Consider the following 26,119-nt stretch of genomic DNA (forward strand, 5'->3'; position numbering starts at 1 on the left):
GAAAATAGAGAAATAAAAAAATATGTTGTGAATAAAAAATTTAAGAAACATTTTTGCATTCAATTTTCGTTTGAGATACCGCTTTTTGGCTTAGCAGAGCAGTTGTGAAGACATTTTCGCCGCGGACGTGAATTCTAGGTATTCTGGTACCACAGGGTGCGTACATAAATTAGAGAAGCGCGACAAAATGTGTTCTTTTCGTTAATAATTCATATTGAACAATTCACTTAGGTACTTAGATATCGAATTTATATTATTTTTAATTTTATTATTTAAACATGTATACCCGCCCAATAGTTAGAATACTAACTTAATTAGTAAGTAAATTTTCATAATATATATTGTTACCTACACAGGTATAGCTAGTAAGTGTTGAGTACACGAAAATATCACATTTACCGTGTGCAATATGTAAACAAATAATTGTTCCGTTATAGTCGGTCAATTTGACTGCAATTTGCAGATAGATAAGTTAAACAATTATACATATACACTGAAAAGCAGAATAAAATTTATCAGTTAGAAAATAATTGTTCAACAATAGTTATTTGGTATACAAGGGGCAAAGTTATTGTTTAACCCATCGCGCTGGTATTAATACCCGAGCAAGTGATAGATTATAATTTCAAAAAGCTAATCTTGAGCGTTGCGAGGGTTTCAGGGCACGAGGGTTAAACAATATTTGCTACCGGGTGAAACACGAAATTTTTCACCACACCAACCCGAGAAATACTAACTGTAAAACATTGCAAATCATAGCTCCCTATAGTAAATACGCCCCTGCTAGTCTCTTCTACCAGCCAACATGAAGAAACAACTCAAAATATGCATCAAATTACTTTGCCACTTTTATAGATAAAATGCAACTTTCGCATTTTTTTAGAAGAATAAAGTGAGCTTTTACGAGCTGGTGTGGTGAAATATACCTATATATCTGTTTTACTATGCGAACCTCCGTAAAAGGTACAATTCATTTCGGGTACCACCTAGTATTGTGTGTATTTTTAAACTTTTATTTTTAAATATCCCGTGATGCGCATACTTATTGATATTTTTTTTATCTTTTTTACTTTGATATGCACTATATGGCCTTGGGATGGCCATTTTTTTAAAGTATAAACAATATATAATACTAGGAGAGACGTGTAGTATAATACTAGAGAGGTTATTAATCAATAAGAATGGCTATCCCTAATGTACCTACTTACAATTATTATTGCATTCCGTTTGAACGTAGCCTTCGATGTCCCATGTCTTATTTTTTTACTTTTATAATTTATGTTGTTCTATTTTAATAATGATCTCTAGATAGCTACAATTTATTTTTTGTATGGTCAGCAGTCGTATAGCACTAGTTACATTTGCGTTGATAAACAATTATGTCAATTCGATTTCTTTATTTTCTTTTGTATACAAATGCATTTCATTTTGTGTCACATAGGTACCTAATGCAATCAATATTTAAATTCAAAACGATATACTGACTTTTGAAAAATGAATGAATGAAGTAGTTTAATTTGTGTGTTCTAATCATTTATTGTTCTGAAGTAGGTAGTCAGCTGCAAAGAATGTTAAATGAATAAACAAACTTCTTTACAGAGGTGCAAGTCGAACCGACCAAATGAAATTGAAATAAATTATTTCTACTTGTGCAGGTTATTTATTTTATGAATTTATAATTTAATGAATAGTATGAATTTTATGAAATGTTTTTTTTTCGGTTCGAGCCCTAATCTGTTAACACATTCACTGCCGGGAACTCACCTGGTGGGCGCTCGTGAACTTTGTTCAGATGCCGGACAAAAAACGGCGCACTACCCCAGAAACCGGTGGTCTATAGCTGCGTACAAAACAACCCGCCCAACGGGTTGTCCGGCATCTGAACAAAGTTCACGAGCGCCCACCAGGTGGGTTCCCGGTTTCTGGGGTAGTGCCCCGTTTTTTGTCTGGCAGTGAATGTGTTAAACAAAGGTTTATTTCCTTTATGAAGTAAGTACTTCATAAAGGAAAGGATTCGAGGATAACAAGTTTTATTAGCTCCAAAAAGAATGCCCTATTGTTTTTGCCACTCGCGTGGATGATTGTTCTTCGAGTAAGCTATTACATACATTTAATTATAAACCTTAGTTTTTAAAAAACATATTGTTGCTTTAGCACGTGTCCTTAAGACGGGAGCTGACCGCTCTGCATAAAAGAAACGAAGGCTTTTGTTTAACCGATTACAGCTCGAGACGAAAAAAATCATTTCATAAAATTCATACTATATTATTTCCGCCTTTTAAATTAAAACTTAACCATAATTTATTATCTTACTATAAAAGAAAACTGTGCCATTATCATCAGACACCGACAATCTTTTGTATAAGTATTGGCGTTGTTGAATTTTTAAATCTATTTGGTCCTATATGATTGAATTTTATTGTATTGTAAATGAGTTACTTAAGCGAAAATGTGTGCTGTTCTTATTTTAATGTACTTAATGATTATTGCGACTGATTTGTAATAAATTTTAATAACCTTACTCGATGGCTATTTTGTTTGACCACAAACCCGTCTGTCATTTTAAGTGTATATAGTGCTTGCGGTACCCTCTGGGTATTGTTTTCTTCGCAGTTGCTATAAAAAATAAGCTTCCTGAACCACTCGTAATTACCGGGACATGGTGGTATCCACCTAACGCATTGGTCTAGAATGTTACTATAGCTTTCCCAGTTAGCTTATTGAAAGTTCCAGCGAGGCGATGGGTACAACGGGACTATAGGAATTTTGAGTCCAATTTCGAAAAGTATCTGCCTATGCTGACTATGAGGGGAGTTTTGCAGGACTGTTCTGGTAGTTGTAAGAGGTTGGTCAAGTGCGTCCCTTGTAGTAAGTAGTAGTAGGCGAGATCGGGATTGTATTCTTTTCCCCAACGGGCTGATCGGAATGTACCCTTGCTCTTTCAGTCGGTAGTACAGTCAGCGTCAAATACTTTGTAGCAACCAAAGTAGCCAAATAGTTCGGTACACCATATATTTAGTATGGTGTACCGAACTATTTGGCCACTTTGACTGCTACAAAGTATTTGACGCTGACTGTACAAGCACGCGGCGATTCGCGCTATGTAAAGTTGCACTGCATACAAACCTAACGCAAACTAGCCGGAACGTGATCGGCAAACAAACAAACAAACAAACAATAATTTATTTGCAGAAAAAGGGTAAAGATTACATGTGTTAGTGTAAAAGAAATACGTTTCACCTTTTCCAACTGTTTTAAACAGTATGCAAATACAGAGGGTATTCATTAGAATTTAAATACTCAGGATAACATTAGAGTAACATAACATCAGTAAAAAAAAAAGAGGCAGTAATATAGAGAGTAGGAATCAGTTGGAATCAGAATACAATTAGAAGACAGTAAATAGTTTAAGAAATTGTTGTAATAACATCACTCCGTATGGTTCATAAAATCATTTACATTATAAAAACAGCGATCAGTGAGCCAATATCTCAGTTTTTTAGTAAATTCCTTGCCATCGAGTGCTTTTATTTGTACTGGTAATTTATTGTATATTACAATACTCGCATTGTAAGCGTTCCTTCTGTAAATGTCAGTCATGCAGCGCGGTTGATTTAGAATATTTTTGTATTGTGGTCTAGGGTTACTTGAACAATATATATCAGAACGTTTAACATAGTATTTTGGAAACCTTTTAACAAAATTACAAATTTTTTGAATGTAAATACATGCTAAAGGTAAGATATTGAGCTTTTTAAACAATGGTCTACAGCTACTGCCCATTTTAGCGTTACATATTGCACGAACACATTTTTTTTGTAATTTGAATGCTCTTTCCACATCCACAGAGTTACCCCATAGGATAACACCATAGTTGAGAATAGATGAGACGTAACCGTGGTAAGCTGTAAGGGCGCGGCGCGGCAGCGCGCGGCCTTGGTGTAAGTAGGTACTTAGGTATTAACGGACTTATGGAAAGTTAACAAGTCCGTTACAGGTTTTTAAAGTTAACTTAAAAGTTAATCTGTTTCTCGAAAACTTAACGCCTTCTGCCCAGCTATTAAAACGGCTTTAAATATGTTTGCCTCTTGTCTGTGTATGATAAGGATCCGTGCGTGGGAATTTATAAATAATACATTTATTGTTTTAAATGTCTAGGTCACTTTTTCAATGATCAAATTTGACAGGCCGCATACGACGGGTTAAATTAACAAAATATATTTTACCACATGCTTTCGCGCCTAAAACGCTCTTTGAAAATTCTGTGACGTCACATTTTACGGTTTGACACAACTATTGTACAATACATTAAAGCATTGTTGTTTCAGACAACAGGTTTGGTGACTGTGAAGGCCGATGCGTGAGCGGCACGACCTCCCACATTTTTGGCAGAGAAAGCTCAAGCCATCTGAGGTTCCAGTCCCGGTTTGCTTTCTGTGACACCTTCTGCTATGTAATGCATTCAACCAGGCTTGGTCGCATAACCTTCTCCGCTCCACAACACGCTTGCGCCATCCATCACAGTCTTCAGCTAAGGCTTCCCAGGCATGGTGGTCGATTTCAAATGCTGACATGTCTCGCTTAACACAGTCTTTAAAGCGCAGCATCGGTCTTTCAACGTTCCTTTTAGCATACGCAACTTCACCAAGCAAGACACGTCGAGGTATTTTAGAGGGTTCCATCCGGTGCACATGCCCCAGCTAACGCAAGCGTCTCTGTTTGAGAAGAGCGGTAAGACTGGACAGCTGCGCTTTTTCTAGAACCCTTTGTCCTACCAAGTTATGCCTAAAATGTTGCGTAGACAGCGCATGTGAAAAGCTTGCACACGGTGGTCTAAAACCAGATCCGTCGTAAAATTTCTACATTTTTTACAGCTTCTTACAATTCCACGTACTTAATTTTGTATTATTTCTTTGAATTAAAGTAAGATCTATCAAATGTAACCACTTTTACCTTAATAGTTGCCCATGATGAGTAACCACTAACGGGACATAATTTTAAGGCGTCGTTTCTGGTGCAGAACCAACGCCATTTGTGTCAGCGGTACATTTAATTCCAAGTAATGGCTACTTTCCTCTAAATATCGAAATCAGTTATTACAGTTGCAGAGATATAAACCACCGCGCACTATAACACTTTTTGTTACGGTCTAGTTAATCCAACCCCTGCTAAGGGTTTTTAAATGCGTTTCACTCGCATTGTTAAAAAATGTGCGAAGTACGGAACCCTTGGGACGCTAGTTCCACTCGCACTTGACTGTTTTTGTTAAAACTTGCAAATTCAAAAACATGATATCCGTGGTCCCGAGCACGCACATCTTTCTCGCTCAAGCATACGAACCTAGACGGCCATAAAATAATTTCGTTGGTTGTGACCACTGATATTTGACTTGGTGGTAACTAGTGGGAATAAATCATTAAGGAGTCCGCTAGCTGGCTCGCACCCGGGCGGGTGCCATTTGTATGTGTAACTACAATTAAATCTATATTTGTAATTGTAATCCGTCGCACGCGTCCGCGCCAGTTGGTTTCTCATATATTTTTTGTTGGGTTGGTTCACCCGCGCCAGATAGCACATTTGAGGCTATAACTATGATATGCTTATAATGACACTCTTCACTTTGTTGTTCTGTTAGCTTTAGACGGACGCACACTCGGCGCTCGACCGCAAACGCGTACGGGCTTTGCGTTCAAAAGCAAGTTTACGAAGGCTGAGGTGAATCACAACAACAAACATTTGGCGTGAAGAGTTTATTTTGGCCAATTTTCAACAATAATATATTTTTTTTAATATCAAAAACAAAATCACAGAATTTTAATGACACTGCCACTGGAAAACACTAATTTGCAAAATGCTAGTGTATAGATAATAATAAAGGCATGATTTCTCAAGTAAATAATTACATATGAGTTATAAAAAAATCTAGATGATATGGTTAATTGTCAAATTGTCACTGGATGTTAAATTCAGTATATATCTTTTTGTTAACTGATTCAAGAATATAGATCGTGTCATTCACGATGAGACGCGAATTTGACAAATCTAACCTTTAATGGCGTGACAATACGAACCAAGGCGCGCGTCCTCGTGAATGACACGATCTATACGGGTACGACGTCCTATACATCATTTGGTCTATCTATAACATCTCCATCAAACATACATCACTTGATTCACGGCATTACTTAGCATATCGGAAGACCAAATCAAACCCATAAGTCATATAGACCTAAAACATAGCCAGCATGAAGATTATCACAGACAAATAATAGCTCCCATTACTGCATATTTCTTGTTTTGTTTCGCCTTTTTGTAACGGTTTTACCGTATATACATTTACACTCATGTCAACAAAAAGCACATTCATTACAATCTCTGTTTCATTCCTTGTAACACATGCCAGAGCTAACTGTAATAAATTTGATGACTATGTTTTCGAAAGTAAAATTGCAAATGTTAAATCTAATAGGTACATCAGATTCTCAAGTTCATTCAAAATAACACTGAAGTATAAAACCATCAGCGGACTATTTTATCAAAGTATGTTCCGACTGTAGATATGAACATAGCACAACTCTTTTACATTTAAGTCAGCATTATTTATAACAAAATTACAGTGACAGTTTAAAATTACAAATGTGAACATCAAATACTACTATAATTCCTAAGCAGAATTCTGCAACAATATTGACAATTAAGATCAGGTACTAGCCGATTGGTCAAGTGTCCTCAGGCACAAGTTGTTGAAAGGCAGTGCCACACTATATAGGAAATTATTTATTCCAAGTAATATTGAACACAGTGTTTTTTTTACAATTTTACATTAAGCTACTTACTGACTGAAAATACAGACCAAACGTTTTAACTCTTCACTTGACATTCCCCATAATGAATTTCCCCAGAGAGTCAAAATAGCATGTTACTTTAATAATCAAAACGAAATACTCTCTAAATTAAAATTCCCCTAGACCAAGCAATGTAACGTGACCGCAAGCCGCAGCAGTACTGTTCATTGCCCAGCCTCGTTGAAGTCACAGTTTCATTTAAATTCAACAAAAAAATCATCCCAATAAGGTAAGGTAGGCGCCAGCTGCATCTATCATTATCATCAATTTATTAGAAGTCCTTTGGAATCACTTCATTTCTTGGCCCTTGCGATGTGAACATTTCTCTCAGAAACAAGAAAAAGAGTTATAAAATAGATTTGATTTGTTCCATTACTTCCATTACACATGCCTACCCAACCTTACACCACCTTAAGTTATCCTACTGTGACTTAGCTGCTTCACACTCGGAAATTAATTTAATGACATTAATATATCTGAAATATAAACACGGCTTGAAGGTATAGACACTGTCCCAAGCAGACAAAGACAATGTCCTTGACACTGGTTTTTTTAAATCATTTATCACATTATTAATTTGACAGATCGGCAGAGCTAGACTGTTCATACTCACCCATATTACAGAATTAGGTTTTTAGAAATTCATGTGTAAAAGAAAACCGGCGCTAGCTCTACTGTACGAAATATGGGCAAGTATCCTCATGAACATCTGTCCAAAGTCTACCACAATTTATGTTAATTTCACTGACAAATCTAGGTAGACTCCCACAGATTCAGATAAATATTTTACGTTTTAACAATATAGGAATTCACGCACAGTATCCAATATGGACAAAGAACGTAGACGCCTCTCGCAAGTCCCGATGTTCGTTTTATATACACTTTAAAAAAGTAACCCATTCCAGGTTTAAAGTCTTATTTCACGATAAACTATTTACACGCACATTTCGTTACAATAAATTCATTACACTTTTTACAAATAAGTTTTTCGTTTTATATTTTTATAGTAATCCATTCACCAGTCAGTCGGCGGCGCTGGTTGCGGCACTAGCGGCGCGAGCAGCGACGGGCACTTGCGCGTCGCTGGTTACTTGTCCGCGTCGTCGTCCTCGCTGGCACGCGCCACGTACAGCGCCGGGTCGATGACCTTCGGGATCGGCTTGATCTCCGTGCCCAGCTCCTGCTCGATGCGGTGCAGGGCGAAGCGGTCCTCGTACGTGATGAGGTTGATGGCGATGCCGAGGTGGCCGAAGCGGCCCGAGCGGCCGATGCGGTGCAGGTAGGTCTCGGCCATGCGCGGGAAGTCGAAGTTGATGACGACGTTGACGGCCTGCACGTCGATGCCGCGCGTGAACAGGTCGGAGCAGACCAGGTTGCGGCACAGGCCGGCGCGGAAGTCGTGGAACACGCGGTTGCGGTGCGCCTGCGCCATGCGCGCGTGGATGTAATAGCAGCAGTACCCCAGCTCCGTGATCTTCTTGGCCAGCAGCTCCACGCGCTGAGTTGAATTGCAGAAGATGATGGACTGATTTATTTGTAACTGCAACAAAACAATGCAATAAAAATTGTAGTTTTCGTACACATACATATAAATAAAGGCTGTCCACAGCATAAGAACCTAACATTCAAACATAAAAGTGGTTAATTAGGACCAAAGCATCGAGGAGTCTTAGTGGGACAAAAACATTAGTTGGCGCAAGGTCGTGTCGCTCATTCTGTCTGTCTGTCACAGCCTATTGGCTTCAAAGTTACTTATCTGATAAAGTCAACATTTTGTATACATATTCATATTAGTTACAGTTTATGGTTCAATTTGTAATGGTTAATTTTCAATATTTTCAATTCTTATTAACTTTCGGCCAACATGCATATTAGGCGCTTAGCATACTGGATCCGATTCGCACGTCGCTCCGATGTTTGAGCGAGACAACGCTATGAGCATATTATAGCGACATCCCGCTCGCACATCGAAGCGACGTGCGAATCGGATCCAGTGTGCTATGCGCCTAAGTCTGTGACCCGAAGACGGACATGTAACGTAAATAAATTATATTTAAACAAGGGAACTTCTAGGAAAAAATTAGAAAACTATAACTAATGAAAGGGCTCATTGTGAGAATCTATATATATTTTATTTCAAGATAAAGATTTAAAATATATGCAAAAAATACCCCATCTCCCAATCTACGTAGTCAGGTAATAGGTTCTGTGAAAAAGATTTTGACTGATAAAAAGCTATAGGTACAGTCAGCATCAATAGTAGCGGATGAAACAACGCGCCAAAAGTATCTGATATTCCGGATAACTTTTCCAAATATATATAAATCTCTAAAATGTACGTTCACAAGTATATCCTATACCGTCTTAATTGTTCTACATATAAGACCATCATATTTTAAGCTGTTACAGAATGGTAGATACTTTTGAAACCTTGTTCGATCCGCTACATTTGATGCTGACTGTACAAATCCCTTATCTGATTTCTGATTATCATATATGAAAAAACTGGACACCTTCCACCTACGTTGTCTGCGCTCAATTCTACGTATAAAGTGGCAAGACAAGGTACCGAACACGGAAGTTTTACGTCGCGTCGGGATGCCTGGTATTGAAGCACTGATCATGAAGCATCAGCTAAGGTGGTGTGGCCATGTCGTGCGTATGGAGAATGAGAGACTGCCCAAAGCAATTTTCTACTCGGAGCTCTCTTGTGGAAAACGGAAGCAGGGGGGCCAATACCTGCGACATAAAGACGTTCTCAAACGCCACCTCGTCGCTTGCGGGATACCGACTGACTGCTGGGAGGGCATTGCATTGCAAAGATCGGAATGGCGTTCTAGTGTTCAAAAGAAAGTAGCTCAATTTGAGCAGCAGCGTCTGGAAGACCTAGATGCTAAGCGTCATATCCGCAAGACGCGACCTAAGCCCTGCTACACATACACCCGCAACTCGACTGGACAACTCCATTGCGCATCGTGTGACCGCATCTTCAAAACAAAGTTTGGTTTTGCGAGCCACATAAGGGCATTTCATAATCCGGACAAGAATTGTTGATGGAGTCGCCATTGCCGGATACGGCAAGGAAGGAGTATACAGATCCCTTATCATTCATATATATGGGTTGAAAGCTTATTTAATGCTGAATTACTTACAATATAATTTAACCCTTTACCAGGCTGACAGTTCAAAAATGACAATCGAATGTCAGTCTTACTCATCCAAAATAGAACACATGTTTGAAGAGCCGCATGTGGGAAATATATATCCCTTAGCCTGGTAAAGGGTTAACGTAATTTGCTGTCCCAGTTTTGCATAATTCTATGTAATATTCGGAAAAATGATATAAAAAAAAAAAACAAGCAAAAAATACGCGACCTGGTTAAGGTGATTTTGATCCCTATTTATTTATTTTTCGTTTTTACATAGTTAAATATACATAAAAAAAAAACTTTGTATGTTGGATTGCCATAATTGCAGTTGTACGTGTTTTACCTAACCTACTCGTTGGATGGCAGTGGCTAAGGGGTAGCTGAAGAACAAACTTGTGTCAGAGAGCTAAATGCTGGTGATAAAATAACGTTCTAATTAAGTAGGTTACAAATAAACAATTGTATCTATGTTATTAATATTACACTGACTTTATTGCCTTTTGTAAAGTATTATTTTTTACAATCCAGCCGCGTATTCGGGTCTAACGAAAATCCTAAAGTAAACAAGTACTAAATAAAGACGCGACGGGATCTTAATTTTAAACTAATTATATTACGTTTTGTTCAGGATAAAACAAGCTTTCAAATCATGGTAATGTTTTTATATTAAAAACTTGGTGGCACATGTTATCAGTTAAAACCTTTGTGACAGGAACTTCTGACCCAACTAACATTTAGAAACAATACTCAAAATGGTTTACCTATACATGACAGGAAAACCTACATATTTGAAATATACAGTCAAACGTGAGTCGGACTTCAGAACAAACAACATTGTTTAAAATTGGTGAGCTCTTGGAACGCGAGTTGCACTTAAGACTTTTTTTTGTTCGAATTCGTATCTATTATTTATATGTATTGTAATTATAGCACGTGTCCCTACCTATATTGTAACAATCTATATACGAAACTTGCATATCTTTACATTAAGGTGTGTTTTTGTTTCTGTTATAATCAGAGGCCGGAATTCTAGTGGCAGTTTGTGTCATTAGGGACTTCTCATTTATCGACTTTCGATATATCTATATCGATACAAATAAAATACAATATATTAAAAGTAGAGGTAAATAACAAGCGGTTTTATCGCCAAAGAGCGATGTCTTCTAGATAACTTTTGAGTATATGAAAATGCGAAATAGAGATGTGCAATAAAACGTAATAGTTTCACATTTAATTACTTCAGTAACGTATTATTTTTTCGATTTCACGTTTGAAGTCTGTTCCAGTGCTAACAAATATTCCATTAGTTTCTTTATAAAAGAAATACGTCGTTATATTTTACCATATTATCTGCTTAAATTACTTCTTTTACAGTTAAATATCCATTACCTATTATAATTTTTTAATATTTTGTGTTCTACATTGTATCGATATATGTGTATCGGAAGTCGATAAATGAGAACTCCCTATGACAGTTAAAAAATACCACGATAATTCCGGTCTCTGGTTATAATTCATTGTTATTCCTCGACGATATGCAGAGTTCTGGAAGAAAACGGGAGGTGAACGGGTCAAGTTCCTAACTATGCTTTTCAACAGAATGTTGAGCGATGGTATACCTGGTGAATGGAAAAGAAGCTTCTTAGTCTCATTTTACAAAAATAAGGGTGGACTGCTCCAACTTACCAACGTGTCTGAAAACCAGTGCGGATTTGTCGTAGGAAAATCAACAACAGATGCTATATTCTTGGTCAGAATTTTAAAAATATAGAGTCAATAAAACAGACTTACACATTAAATATATTTATAGACTTAGAAAAAGCATTCGGCCGGGTACCAAGGGAACTAATCTGGCAAGCTTTCCAAGCACATGGAATGCAAGAGCAGTATATCCATATCATCAACGACATGTACCGAGACGTAACTACGAGAGTGCGAAGCGATGGCGTATGGGGCTGTCTCATCTTGTATTTTTATTAAAATTAAAAATGTTCTAACCTTTAAAGTAGTAAGTATGTAATTAACTTTTTCTGCCGAAATGCTAGGGTTCCTATGGTATCTAATAATGCGGTACAATTATATGTAAACAACACTATAATTCAGTGCATAGTTAGGCCCACAGCATACGGCGCGTAAGCGTATCGTAATACGCGCGTATATAACGAGAGCCCTACGAGCACGTACAAGTTCAAATAAGTCCGCACTCGAAGCGTCGTCGTAGCGTAGCGTATGAGATTTCTCTCGTCATTACGACAGGCGTAAATAACTTCTGACATAATCAAACAAAAAAATGTTCATCTGACGAGAAAGCAAGATCGTCGATACATCCGCCGAAGTCATCTGACGCCAGTGACATCATGATTCTAACTAATAGGATTTCACTTAAGTGTAACACGATTACGCTCAAGCGACGCTTGGTGCCCAGAATTCTACGCGGGTCGTACTCGTAACGTTTTTACGATACGCTTAAGCGACGCCTACCATTACGCTCCGTGTGCTGAGGGCCTTACTCAGATTTCATTTTGAAGGAAAAGTTACCACTACTTTTGAGGTTATAAAATCTGAAAAAAAAACCAGACTAACTATATGTTCCTTTTTACACTTCTATTCATCACCTTTTCTCTGCAGCTGACTTAACAATAATCCATCCACATATATCAGTCAATAAGAACTCACCTTTGAAAATAGGGTATTTAAACAATGCACCTTCTGCCTCTCTTGTACAAATGCATAATATTGTGTGACTCCCTTCAGTGTGAGCTCCTCCATAAGGTTAATTTCATAGGGTTCTCTCAAGTGCTTCTCCATGAACTGTTTCACGCTCAATGGAAAAGTGGCAGAGAACAGCAAGATTTGGCGTTCTTTGGGTAATCTGGGAAAGTGTGTTTTATTAGTAACTAGCTATGAAAAGTACATAACTTAGACTATCACTAAAAAAGTAAATATATATTACTTTTTATTTATTTATAAACAAATAGCACATGTTTAAACCTAGGGTTTGGTTGATAAAAAAAAATGCGCATATTGACGCTTTGAATTCCCTCCTACTTTCATAATGGCGTACAGGTATGTAATGTATACAACAAATAAGTACATTACATTATCTACATTAATGATGAACCCATAGCCATGTATGTATCATGTACATGATTTTTGCTAATAAATATTTCTAGTAAGTAGTGAGATGGTACTGTAACTGTATATCAAATGAAACACTGACCGTGAAATAACCATATCCAGCATGCCCTTGAAGTCCTGAGAAAGAAGTTTGTCAGCTTCATCTAGAACCAGCATCCGGCACTGGTCCATCTTAGCAACCTGCTTGTCCATGAGATCAATCATTCGGCCTGGCGTGGCAATAATCACTTGCACTGGAATGATAAAAAACTATTAAAATATAATCCACTAGAGAATAAAATATGCCACGGTTAAGTTATCAGAACTGTTTTTTCTCACTTAAAGAAAGTGAAGGGGAATCCAATAAATATCATCATAAAGTAGTTTCAATGCTCAATGATGGTAAATCTACATATATAAACATAAACGTTTGTGGGCTAGGTCTGCAATTTCCAAATTTTCTCTATGAAAAAAAAAAAGAATGTACAATTTGCTCTTTCAAATGATACCCCACTAGACCTAGTCACTAGACTTTGAAATATTGCCCCCTCGTCATATTGGGCATTTCCCATAATTAATAAAAAAATAAATAAAATAAAAATACTTTCAATGTCTCTGGGTTAGCATTGTTCATAACTATTCCAAATTTCAAATCGATAGCTTAAGTGGTTCTCGAAATATTTAGTGATGTAACAGACAGACAGATGGACAGAGACGCACCATAAGGGTTCCTTTTGTATCTTTTTGATACGGAACCCTAAAAACGATATATTTGTAAAGTGAAATTCAATAGAAATAGCAAATATATTCGTAAGAACCTGTGTCAAATGCTAACAAAATCAGTTATACATTATTTGCAATTTCTATGAAACTCGATTTTTAAGTCATAAATTATTTAAGAAATGTTGTGAAATTTAATATCTATGAAATAGATCATTATGAACAAGGGACAGGGAAACCTGGTGGAATTTGTTAATAATTTTAAGATTTTGAAATTCTTACCATTTTGATAAATACGCATAATATCATCTCTGAGGTTGGTGCCTCCTGTGGTGACCATCACGCGTATGTCTGTGTGTTTTGCCAGTTCAATGCAAATTTGTGATGTCTGAAGTGCTAACTCTCTAGTTGGTACCACAATTAAAGCTTGAATAGCGTCTTTTTTAGGATCAACCTAAAATAATATGAATACCTATTAGACTAGAGAAAGTATATTATGTAGATGAGTAACTAACAAGTTTGAATCAGAACAGTTTTTTCTCATTTATAGAAAATGAAGGGGAATCCAGAAGTATCATCATTTGAATACTGTAGGGCCTCGATAATCCTTACATAAGCTAATCCAAATGTCATTGTAATCCGAACTGCCAAGTGATCCCTTTCTTTGAGGGACAGAGCCTTTTGATTTTTTTAAATGATTTGCATTTAACATCACATTTATATATTGTCAAGTTACTTTGTGAATAAAGTTCGGAGTCTTATTAAATGTATTTTTTTCGTAATATACTTATGTTTTATATCTAACATACTATAATCTAAACGCGCCATGAGTCTGAACAGGAGTTTTTTTGATGTAAAGATTATCAAGGCCCTACTGTAGTGGATAAAAATTTGTACAGGTACAAATGCCATAGTAGGCAATCATAATACATTGATAAATGGATGACTGAAAGAAAAAAAAGAACCATAGGCACAATGAAGCTACTGAGAATTAAATGACCTGTTTCAATGTACAAGTATTGGCATGTAAGTAATTCAGAATACAGTGTAAACTCCATATAATATCACTCAATAGAACAATTCACTTAGAGTTGAGCCCGCTTGATCTTTAAAAAGAGTGCTCCGATCTTGGTCAATTGTTCAAAGGAACTAGTTCGCTCTTTTAGTTCCTTTAGTTCAGGAGCAAATCTCGAAATCTGAAGGAATGGTAGGATGTAGCTAAATCAATCAGGTCCAAAGCTGACCTTGACTCATTCTGATCTTTCACTCCAACCAATTTGTTACTAGGTACCAACATACTGAATGAAAGGACCAAGACTGATTAAAAGTGCTTAGGATGAACTAGTTCCTTTCGGTCCATGGTGGGATTTCATTCCTTATAGTTCTTCGGTCCTGACAGACTCGAGCCTAATTCACTCCCTATAATATCAACATTTGTTAGCTATATAATAGTTCCTATACATTAATATTAATTCCTCTCCAAAATCTGGTTCATTGAATGTTGATATAGTTTCACCTGTATTTTAGAGATGAGAGGAAGATTGTTTGTTGTCAAAAATGACACTATCAGATTAAGAAGATAAAAATGTATAACATAAAATTAACATTAATTGGTCAACCTTTTTAAAATTGACCTAATTCTATAGTAAATATAGCAGCAAATAATAGTAGGAGGGTGGCAGATGTCAGGGCTGGCTACCCTATATTTAAATGTATTACACCAAATTATTGTAAAAATTTACCTGTTCTAAAACTGGAATACAATAAGCTCCAGTCTTGCCTGTACCATTTTTGGCTCGAGCGAGCACATCTTTACCACTAAGTGCAATGGGGATTGAAGCCTCTTGAATGGGGGAAGGTTTTTCCCATCCCTTCTCAAAAATGCCCATCAGCAGCTCTCGTTTTAAGCAGAACTCTTCAAACTCATTACCTCTAGTATCAGTGACATCCTAAAAATAGAAATACAATTAACAAGCTAATTTAAACATCAAGATTAATTTTACTTCATTTCGACTTAAGATAAAGAAGTGGAATTTTCTTAGTCAAATTGGTGTTAACTGTTGCATGTTTTTTTTTTGTAGTAGGTAGGTCAGAAAAATCACTTACACTAGTTCTTATTCTTCTATCTTTTGGGGGTATTTTTAATTTTGATTTCCAACCGATGTCGTCGACAGTTTTATCGACATCTCTGAAAATTTAAATGAACGGATAAACATAAGAATCTAAAATTTCCGTTATTTGACAACGAACGCAACAAAGGAAAGTATACAGACCCCTTATTCTGATTGCTCATACTGTTACCGACGTGATTACTTGAACTAATTCTATTTTCGGTCATCATTTTGCCAAACTATCCCACTTAGGGGTAATTAAAATTAGAAACTGATCACAATTTTTTTTGTTCAAGTCCGACACTAAACAAAATTTATTACAAGTCACTTTTAGATACATAAGCTATTTGAGAAAGTTTATCACGTTCACCAAGTTAAGTCCAGGAATATCTGAAACAAGACATAAACGTTATCAACTATATAACGGTACTTCAAATTAGATTAGAACCGAACAAGACGCGTCAACAATCAAGATACCTATAAATACAATCTAAATGTTATTGACGCAAAATATCAATACAAATTGTTAAGTGACAACTATTACATTAAAGGGATAGTATTATATGCATAAAACTAATTACTAAAACATTAATAAAGCCTGGGCTTACGATGAAGATGATTTAAAGCGATTCAATAGTGCAAGTTGTAAATTTCGTCTTAAAATTTTAATATGGCCGCCCGCCAGTGGCATCCAATATAGTTCAAATTATTACAGTACACTTTCATCAAAGAAGACTAGATTAATTACTATAATGTATTAGAAAGTACGCTTTCTCTCGTGACGAATAATAAACAAACGTTACCTTGATAAAACTTTACAAAAGACGACGACACTCGATACTCGACGACGACATCACAGTAACAATTCACCAAAGACAAGATTTTATTTTTTGAAAACTGACAACAATCTGTTTACCATAGAGATCTAGTTCTAGGGTTGCCCGTGCACATGCATCAAAAACTTTTTGTACCGTAGGGGTCAACCGACTTTTTATCCCAACATAATGCCTCTCCAAACGTCATTCATACTCGCATATGAATTAAAATACATTTCGTCATTAGGTCGGTTGATTGAATTCGTTGTTCCTACTTAGCCAGCAGCCATTATCTAATCGCATGTAATTTTTGCAACGTCTGTAGAAGACTTAACATATGACATTTTCTTGTCTGTGGCATGGTATTCGGAAAACATTGTTTACCATACGTAGTGATTATATGCTCTTTGTTTACCAATTGTTTACCATCGCCAAATCAATTTTAATAAAAAAGATTAATAGATATACAACATTCTACACGCTTTGCTCAAACACTATTATCAATAATTAATGAAATTGACGAATCTTGATTTCTTTATATCTTGCACGCAAAATAATATATATAACAAGATCCGATATTCGAACAAACATATTACAGGTGACATTTGACTTTGACACATATTAAACTCAAAACTGACAAGAAAGACATTTTGATTTATCCAAAGTAAACCAAACTTAAGCATTTAATTTAATCATACACTATTACACTTGCATTAATTCAAAATACTAAATTCAGTTATTGGTCGTACTGAGAACTGTAGTTGAGCAAAATGTATGTCGTCAAATGTTACTTATTCCAGTACCACTTTTTTAAGTGTGGTTTTAAAATAAAGACGCGATCAAAAATTTTAACTTATTATATTACGTTTTGATCGGTAAAGCTTTCAAATCATGGCAAACTTTTTTTTATTAAAAGCTTTGTATTACATTCTATCAGTAAAACCTTTGTGACAGAACTTAGGGCCTAACTATATATTATAACCTTCGTTTTCCCCATTTCAGGACAGAATACTGGAAATCGCAAGCTCGCAAATATTGTGAATTTTGTAAATGTTGGTTTGCTGACAATAAAGTTGTAAGTAATGCTTAAAGTTTGATAAACAAAGGTGTGATTGCTCAGTCCGTATGAACTGTACTTAATTAGCTTAGCTTATTTATTGGGGTTATCCAATTTTTACAGATTCTCTTGCATATAATATTACAAGGTAACCATAAGGCAACCATTATAATAAAAACATGAGCTAATTATACACTAATGATTAACTTTTATGTATATTATTTTCAGTCAATTTCTTTTCATGAAGGAGGGAAACGTCACAAAGAAAATGTTCAAAAACACATATCCCAAATCACAAAGAAAAGCACTAAAGAATTTAAACAAAAAGAGAAAATTGATGATGACTTGAAAAAGATGGAGGCAGCTGCCATGGCTGCCTACTTGAAGGATGTACAAAATAATGCAGACCTCACCTCACAAGTACCTTTTTTTTAAATTCTGGTGTAAATTAACTTATTTAAGGAGTGTACAGTCAAGGAATTTAATTTATGTATCATTTTGTACCTTGCCTCAGTAACAATTAATATTAAAGCCTGCAGCAGCAGTATATGATTGATTACTATGACAAGGTATGAAATGGTACAGAGGTATAAAAATCAAATTCCTTGACCATACTTTATGCTAAAAGTATGAAAACATTAGTTTTGTACCACTGGTATAATGTGCTAAGCCAAAAACTAAGCCAAATGATTGGTAAATTAACTATTTGCAAAAGTATCAAGATGTGTGGTCTCCTGCCAATAAATTCATTAGACAATCATAGACCATATCATAATCATAGCATGTGCGGCAGATTGATAGTACTAGAATATAATAGTTAACTGTCTTAGACTAAGTAATCCATTTTGGGATTGTTAATTATTGAGCACCAAAATCTAATAAATTACTTAAAACACAAAAACTGACCTGATATGCCTAACCTACCTACCTGTCTTAAAATTCTTGCCTTCTACCAGTACTGCTTTCTGATTTATTATCAAGAATATTGCAAATATGCAGTCAGATATTCAACATGCAAGACATTGTTTCTTTTTATTTTAATTGTGCACTTAGATTTGGTAAATGTATGTTACATTTCAGAGTATTAACAACATGTTGGGTGAAAGCAGCTCCTCAAACAAAAATGAAGCAGTTGTGGAGGTTTCACAAGCTCGGCCCACTCCAGTTTGGCATGAGGTCAAAGCTGATGATGGTTCATACTTTTGGAACACAGAAACCAATGGTAAATATACATAGATGTCTCACTAACATAACTATAACAGTAAATTACACATATGGGTATTTGTTGCAACAGAAGGCAAGATAAACTTACAAGGTGGGATATTATTCTACTTTGTGAACAATTTTACATATTCATGTAACAAAAATGTAACAAATTTATTACGTCCAATAAAACACTATTTAAATGGAAATAACTTTTAATATGCTAGGGAGCACATATTGACACGACTTACATAGGAATATAAGTGAAGTACCTTCAGTTACTTTTTATCATAGAAAGTAAAAGAGTCTACCCACATCATTACATATAAGTATATGACAAAATTGTTAGAGCGTCATTTGTAATATCATAATTACATATATCGGACATAAAGAACGTACACTTCACCGAAGAAGCCCTAGAAGCAAAATAAGGTTCTGCTTGCTGCCTACACCTTTACGCCAGGTTACACAGTGCATACCCTTCCACTTCCTCAGCCCCCAAATCCATGGATCTTATCTGCGAACTGTTCAGCAAATTGCATGGACATATTAAGAATGACTTCATTCATAAAGAGGCCATGTAATTAAAGTGAGTGAAGTGATAATATAGTAGGTAACTTCATAACTTGGTACTTTTGGTAGTAATGAACATTTTGATGTTGAACAGTACAATATTATACAACTAATGCAAATGGCACTAAGTGTTTCTATATATATATATATATCTTTCAGAAACTACATGGGATCCCCCAGACCATTATTTATCACTTGCTGATCAGGAAAAAGAGAAACTGAAAGAAGAGGAAGCTAAGAAGATTAAGAAAAAGCAAAAGTAAGTTTTGGCCTTTATTCTAATACTGGACCCAGGTACATCCTTGAACTTCGTCCAAAAGAGAGGTATGGGCATTGTGAATGTCATCTCGCTTTGTGTGGTAGAGCACAGCACAGAGGATATTATTCCAGATCTAGAGCAGAGCCCAACTGGGGAAGTACCTCCACCTTACAGAAAACCGCAGCCAAATTAATAACACTAGACCCTACTCATAGTGTTGTGTTCCTGCCGCTGAGTAAGGTTGCCAGAGCGCAACGAGGGTGCAGAGAGTTAGGGTCGGCAACGCCCATGTAACTCCTCTGGAGTTGCAGGCGTCCATGCTACGGAGACTGCTTACCATCAGGCGGGCCGTACGCTTGTTTGCCACCGACGTAGAATATAAAAAAATACCGGAGATAAATTTATCTTATTCTAAAATTCTCTGACTGATATACTGAGAATAATTTTATCAAAAACCATATTTACCTACACGAAAAATTCTATACAATATAGAAGCATAGTAAGAGATTTGGGCTGTAACCGCGAAAATCGAAGTTCGTCAATTGCGGGCATTTTTCTCTGTCATTCTAATTACGTCTTTAAATTAGTGGGATAAAAAAGAAAAAATTGCAAATTTCGGTTTACATCTCGAGCATTTTTGACTTTAAATACGTGAGTGACCCGTTGTAATATATTTTTCATCACACTTGCTCGAAAAAAATCTTATTTCATGCAGGTGTGCTGAAGGACAAAGGCCTATTTTCACTTGGCAGGAATAGCAATTCATGGATTCGTCTTCTTTGTCGACAAAATCGAAAATCATCCACAAATTGCCCTTTGCAACAATGTACTATTGTAACAAATGAAGCACACACTGCTTTATTTTGTCAGAGAACAGAAACATAAAGAAGCCGTAGTGGAAGCGAAGGCGCACCTCGCCCGCGAGAGCATGCGGGCGCTGTCCGTCCGGCGGCAGCAGCCCGGGCCGCCCGCCCGGCAGCAGCAGCCCGCGGCGCCGCTCGGGCCCGCGCCGCGCGCCGCCCCCTACGGCACGTGGCGGCCTGTTGAGAACAAGTGAGTGCAACTATACTATACAGTCGCCTAAAGTGGGCGCCCGTGAGGGACAGAACCAGGGATGTTGCGAATATTCGCATCCGCATCCGTGGAACATCCGCATGATTTTCAAAATCTGCAAATAAAATCGATGCGGAATGAGTGAGTGTTTCGTTTCGAGTGAACAAAACCGGTGGCAGCACCGGTGCAAAGTACGATTTGAACTTATTGTTAACAAGACGAACATGTTAGTAAATAGTACATTACGATACAAGTGCGAAAAATAGGAAATTCGAAACTAGTGGCGATATATTAAAACACGACCGAAGGGAGTGTTTTAAATCGACACGAGTTGCGAATTACCTATTCGCTCATGTATCGTACAACGTTTTACATATGGCCCTTTAAATGTTCGTCACAGTAACGTAATATGCTAATTTTCGCACTAGTGCTGTAAAGTAGCACCATATGTACTGTAAAAAGTATTAGGTACTTATTATCATATTATCGGAAGGAACTTACAACAACTTCATCAAAAAAACCACCAGTAATATATGCACCCGGATCAGTTCAACTTGTTTAACGGTGAAGTGACATCTCAGGTATTTTTTATTTTGATATATTTATTTTTTAATCGAATAGTGTAGAACTAGAATACACCTATAACCAAAGATAATTTGAAATAGAGGATAGATTGTCAAAGAAAATGTTGTAGCCACAAAAATATCCAATATTTTACGTTATTTTACCGTATTCGTTCAAGACTAAAGAAAATCGTACTCAGACCGGTCGGGGGCCCGCCGGCAGGGCTGGGAGGCGGTATGACAGATGCCGATATTTACTGCTAAGTTAATAAGGGTTGTAATGGATGATTTTACTTTATGCTCTAGAGCATAATAAGGTCACTGTGGGCAAGACCGTCTACAAGGCAAGTCCGTCAACACGTTATAACTTTTGAATTAGAAAGCGTTTGCCGCTTTGGCGTCGAGTTTATAAGTCAGTTTTTCGCGCTAGTTCCCTCACTCTAAAACAGATGGCGCTGTGACAACGAACTTCAGAGCAATCCGCGTAAACAAGTCATTACGTGTATGGAACTCGAAGTGCTAGTGCGACAGTCTCTGCAAATAAAATTGTTAAAAATAGTTTGTGCCAAGATTTTGCACCAGAAATTGACTACGTAAGTAATATAAGACCCGGCAATCTTTATTATGTGTTTAAATTATCAGATATTGGCTTAGTTTTGTAATTATACGTTCCATCATTCATCACATTAAAATTTTGCTAAGTTGGAAAGTCCGTCTACTATGCACCAGGCAAGTCCGTCATATGCCGGACTTTCCTTGAATCAGAGGTTACCAACTGTTAAATGGCTTCAATATTATTTATTACGATTTTATAAGGTTACTACAGATATGAATCTTTACAACATTGCGCATGATGTTTGTGTTTTGTGTTTATTAACAATTTAAATCTCGAAACTACTAAAAAAATGTGTTCTTCATCCTCAGCACTATGTAACCGAAAATACACATAAGAAAATACCTATTAAGTAAATAAATATTGGCCGCAAACTAAGCATAGCTTAGCTTTTACTATTGGTGCTAGGCGACGACGAAACTTATATAGATAAATACATAAAAAACAAACATGACTGGAGGAACAAATACCTGTGTAGATTATACAAGCAAATGCCCCTACCGGGATTCGAACCCATGATCATCGCCTTCATATGTTATATTATTATACCTATGACACATATTATTACCCTTTTTACTTCTCTTGAATTTTAGAATACGGTTGTACAGTCATATTTTCTTGACAGTTTTGAAGATTAAAATCATTGCAGCCATATCAGTCCGTACGTATTTTTTATTTCGGAACATTTATTGTACTTATCGTGGTTTAGGCGTTTTGCCTACACCGTGATCACGACACGCTGTACCGCGCGTGCCACGCCGCTATGTGACGTGGATTCTTCGCCTTACTTATCCTGAAAATTTACGTATGTAGGGTACCTACTTGTGTTATGGAGGTTGATTTGCCAATCACTATTTGATTTAAACTTAAACGGTGTTTGTAGTTTTAATTTTATTTTTACAAGAACATATGGTACAGTACAGTAGATGTTATAAATTTACATTGTTGACCCCTAATATGTTCTGCCATATGGCATGTGAAAATGGTTTTTCCATGACATGACAAAGCCATGCATGTGGACACTAACTACTAAAACTAAAAATTATTACTATACTAAAATTGCTACTACTATGAGTTTATTTATGTAACCCTCTTTGATCTCCGTAAATTTAAAACGAGTAAATTTAAAATGACTATTGGTATTTTATTTGAGAAGTCCAAAAAATAAGTACGTATAATTATTTTCCAAAAAAGGTTTACCACCCCATTTTCGTAATATATGCCTTACTTACTTACTTACCTTTTAATAAGAAAAATTGTGTTTATTTCGAATCTAAACCCTATATTAACAAGTTTAGAGTACACTTTTCATTGTCTTGTTTTATTCTTTGTAAGGATTCGAATACGAACACATAAGCACCCATAGTATGGCTGATATCGTTACTAGACGGACTTACCTTAAACTACACGGGAAGTCCGTCTACTCGCCGAATTTTTAAAAACACTATTGTTTTTGCTTAATTTATGATTAATATGATCTGTCACTATAGCTTAACTATTATTTATGAAATTCTTCATCGTATGTGATTACAAGCGGTCACGTAAGTGAATAATTAACGGAGCTAGAATACTCCAATGTAAAAAATAAATAAAGTATGCCGGTCTTGCCCACAGTCACCTTAAGTAATTTTACGCCGCATAAACGCGACTTAAATGTCACTTTTACGAGCATGAGATGGAAAGATATTGGATATTTTTGTAAATTTTCCTGGCAATCGAAGTGAACAGCAGAGTGTATAACTTAGGGATAAATGTCAATTTTTAAACTCGACTCCTTTTAGATTATGTGAGTATGAGTGGGTATGGGCAGTATGCATTTTGCACCATGACATATCTTGTGAAGCCAAGAAAGTGATCCCATGAATATTTTCAGACCAGTGGAGCAAATCGACCTGCAGCTGCCGAAGCCCGACAAGGAAGTGCAGCCCCCGCCCGTCGTCGTGCAGCCCGAGGCCCGCGCCACGTTCGGGGAGCGGCGCGTCGACTCGCTCGGCGACGGCCCTGTTGAGTTCAAAAAGAGGAAATTAAACAACCCCAAAAGAAATATGCGGCAAAAGCTGGATGATGATTGATAATAACTATGCTATAAGTTTTAATATACGTTTTTATCAAATACTGTGTTACATTATTCCCGAGACAAACCTGGGTCATTCTATAAAAATCTAATTCTCCAGGCTACAAGTACCTATTCGCAATTTCTCAGGAAATTCCGCTTTATTAGCATCTCATTTTTGGTGACTGTAACTCGTGCTAAGTTCCATATACAGACAACAGCTAAGCGGAATCTCCTGAGAATTTGGAAACGAGAGTAGACAGTGGCGGAGCATGACGAAAATTTGGTGTGGGCAAGGTACATTTAGCGAGGCCTTTGGTGGCGCAAAAAATAACTTATTACATTTTTACGTTGCGTCCAAATTACACGTATTTACCGCGCCAGCCCGAGCACTTGATCAGAGACCCTACCGCGAACAGCGAAGTTCGCAAATAGCGGGCATCTTCCTCTGTCATTAATTATGCCCTAAATTGGAGTACATGAGAAAGATGTCCGCACTTTGTGAAATTCGGTGTTCGCGGTAGGACCTCAGGGTAGAGCGAGATCGAGTTTTGGTGTCCTTGGTTGAAGTTTTTTTTTACCCAAATTGCAGTTAAATAAGAACCGGCCAAGAGTATGTCCGGCCATGCTCATTTTAGGGTCCCTTAGTATATCCATCCAAATGCACAATAGGCTGCCTTAAAAAGGGGCTATGAAGGTAACATGCACACACCATGCACATAACAATCCAAAGGGAGTGCCTCTGCAGGACTTGTACGTCGTTTTACTATAACAAGGGAAGATTTTTTTTGCGAAAATTCAAATACCGATTAATCGATCATGTTCCTTCACTGTAGTTTTAAATGAAAGATTTTTGATTATTTTTCAGACCCATGTTTCAGTAAAAGGTAGGGAAACAAATTGTTTTCTGTCCGAAGGCCAGAGGCATGAAGAACCAAAGGCCAAGTGTAAGAATAGCTGAAGGCTGATCTCCTCATAGGGTTGAATGCTCAAAGCTTTCCTGCGGGACGCTTTCATGGGCAGCCAAGACAAGCTTCGGCAGAGCTGAGATCAGACAAGAACAAATCGCTGTTTCAAAAACTATATAGCAGGTGACCCGGAACGTCGGTTAGGAGCTTCCGTTCGAGGCCCAAGGCCGGACTTGCGAGAGAAAAACAAATTGCACCAATGCCATGTTGAAGTGAGACCGAAGGTCGAGCATAACGCCGAAGGTTCAAGGCGTCCGATTCAATGTAAAGTTGAAAACAGAGCTGCAGGAGTGCTCTGCTGAGGTTGAAGTTGATTTTATAGGGTCAATGTGATCTCAACTCTTCTGCTGCTCGATCATGCAGGTCGGTTGTTCTGACACCGTAGTCTATATGGGTTAATGAGAGCTGGAATCACCCCAGCTACGCCTTTCCCCACGTATTTACGCGCCAGCGCCACACGCGCTATTTTTTACAAATCTCATTCACATTTACCATTTTGGCGCCCCCCTACCATTTGGCGCTTAGAGCGGCCGCTCCACCCGCTCTACCCTGCAAATTTGAGGCACGAGGCCCTTCGGACCGCGAGGCCGTAGGCGGTGGCCCACGTCGTCCACGCCTATTCACTATTCTCCTCAAATCTTTTTGTTTTCCTGCAGAACAGAAGGACATCTTTAAGTTCGACGCCCTTTAGTTCGTTTTCTTTCAGGGTGTCTCTACCGAATGTATTATAGGTATCGCGGTACCGCATACATAATACATTCTGTTAGTAAGTGTAAGCTAGTCCCCTTACCACAGTGTGGACAGGAGGCATCTCTACTAATTTCCATTATCTTAAGATGTTTGTTTGACGTACGAGTATATCTAAGGACGGGCCAATAAGAATAGGGCCAGTACAGCGGTGTCACGTACATACACCAGTTCGAGTCAATCGTGCAGTCTAACGCCACAACGCGATTGGTTGATGAGTTCGCATTACGCGCGCGATTGGTCGTAACTAACTCGTTGGTTTTGGCCTCACAA

At 37.2% G+C, this 26,119-nt stretch overlaps 2 protein-coding genes across 2 annotated transcripts; one reads left to right on the plus strand and one right to left on the minus strand.

Moving 5' to 3' along the window:
- Positions 1-5,735: 5,735 nt before the first annotated feature.
- LOC133534852 (ATP-dependent RNA helicase me31b) lies at positions 5,736-16,889 on the minus strand. The gene is made up of 8 exons (XM_061874147.1): positions 16,746-16,889; positions 16,105-16,332; positions 15,938-16,019; positions 15,574-15,780; positions 14,114-14,285; positions 13,215-13,365; positions 12,671-12,866; positions 5,736-8,385 (listed from the first exon to the last, which is right to left on the minus strand). Exons 2-8 carry the CDS (start codon positions 16,170-16,172, stop codon positions 7,933-7,935), a joined length of 1,329 nt encoding a protein of 442 aa, XP_061730131.1. The 5' UTR covers positions 16,173-16,332; positions 16,746-16,889; the 3' UTR covers positions 5,736-7,932.
- A 484-nt stretch (positions 16,890-17,373) lies between these two features.
- LOC133534856 (WW domain-binding protein 4) lies at positions 17,374-24,191 on the plus strand. The gene is made up of 7 exons (XM_061874153.1): positions 17,374-17,529; positions 17,760-17,832; positions 18,043-18,234; positions 18,895-19,036; positions 19,750-19,849; positions 20,720-20,902; positions 23,952-24,191. Coding segments are annotated over exons 1-7 (891 nt in total). The 5' UTR covers positions 17,374-17,527; the 3' UTR covers positions 24,151-24,191.
- Positions 24,192-26,119: the final 1,928 nt, after the last annotated feature.

The sequence above is a fragment of the Cydia pomonella genome, chromosome 2 (genome assembly GCF_033807575.1).
Source record: "Cydia pomonella isolate Wapato2018A chromosome 2, ilCydPomo1, whole genome shotgun sequence".
NCBI lineage: Eukaryota > Metazoa > Arthropoda > Insecta > Lepidoptera > Tortricidae > Cydia > Cydia pomonella.

Bases quoted from the DNA above. Each gene is read 5' to 3' on its own strand.
- LOC133534852 (XM_061874147.1), bottom strand. From the start codon at position 16,172: ATGATGACCGAAAATAGAATTAGTTCAAGTAATCACGTCGGTAACAGT. The intron at 14,286-15,573 runs GTAAATTTTTAC...ATATTATTTTAG, and splicing joins GTATTCCAGTTTTAGAACAG to GTTGATCCTAAAAAAGACGC. The intron at 8,386-12,670 runs GTGAGTTCTTAT...GTTTTGTTGCAG, and splicing joins TAAATACCCTATTTTCAAAG to TTACAAATAAATCAGTCCAT.
- LOC133534856 (XM_061874153.1), top strand. The intron at 18,235-18,894 runs GTACCTTTTTTT...GTTACATTTCAG, and splicing joins ATGCAGACCTCACCTCACAA to AGTATTAACAACATGTTGGG. The intron at 19,037-19,749 runs GTAAATATACAT...TATATCTTTCAG, and splicing joins TTGGAACACAGAAACCAATG to AAACTACATGGGATCCCCCA.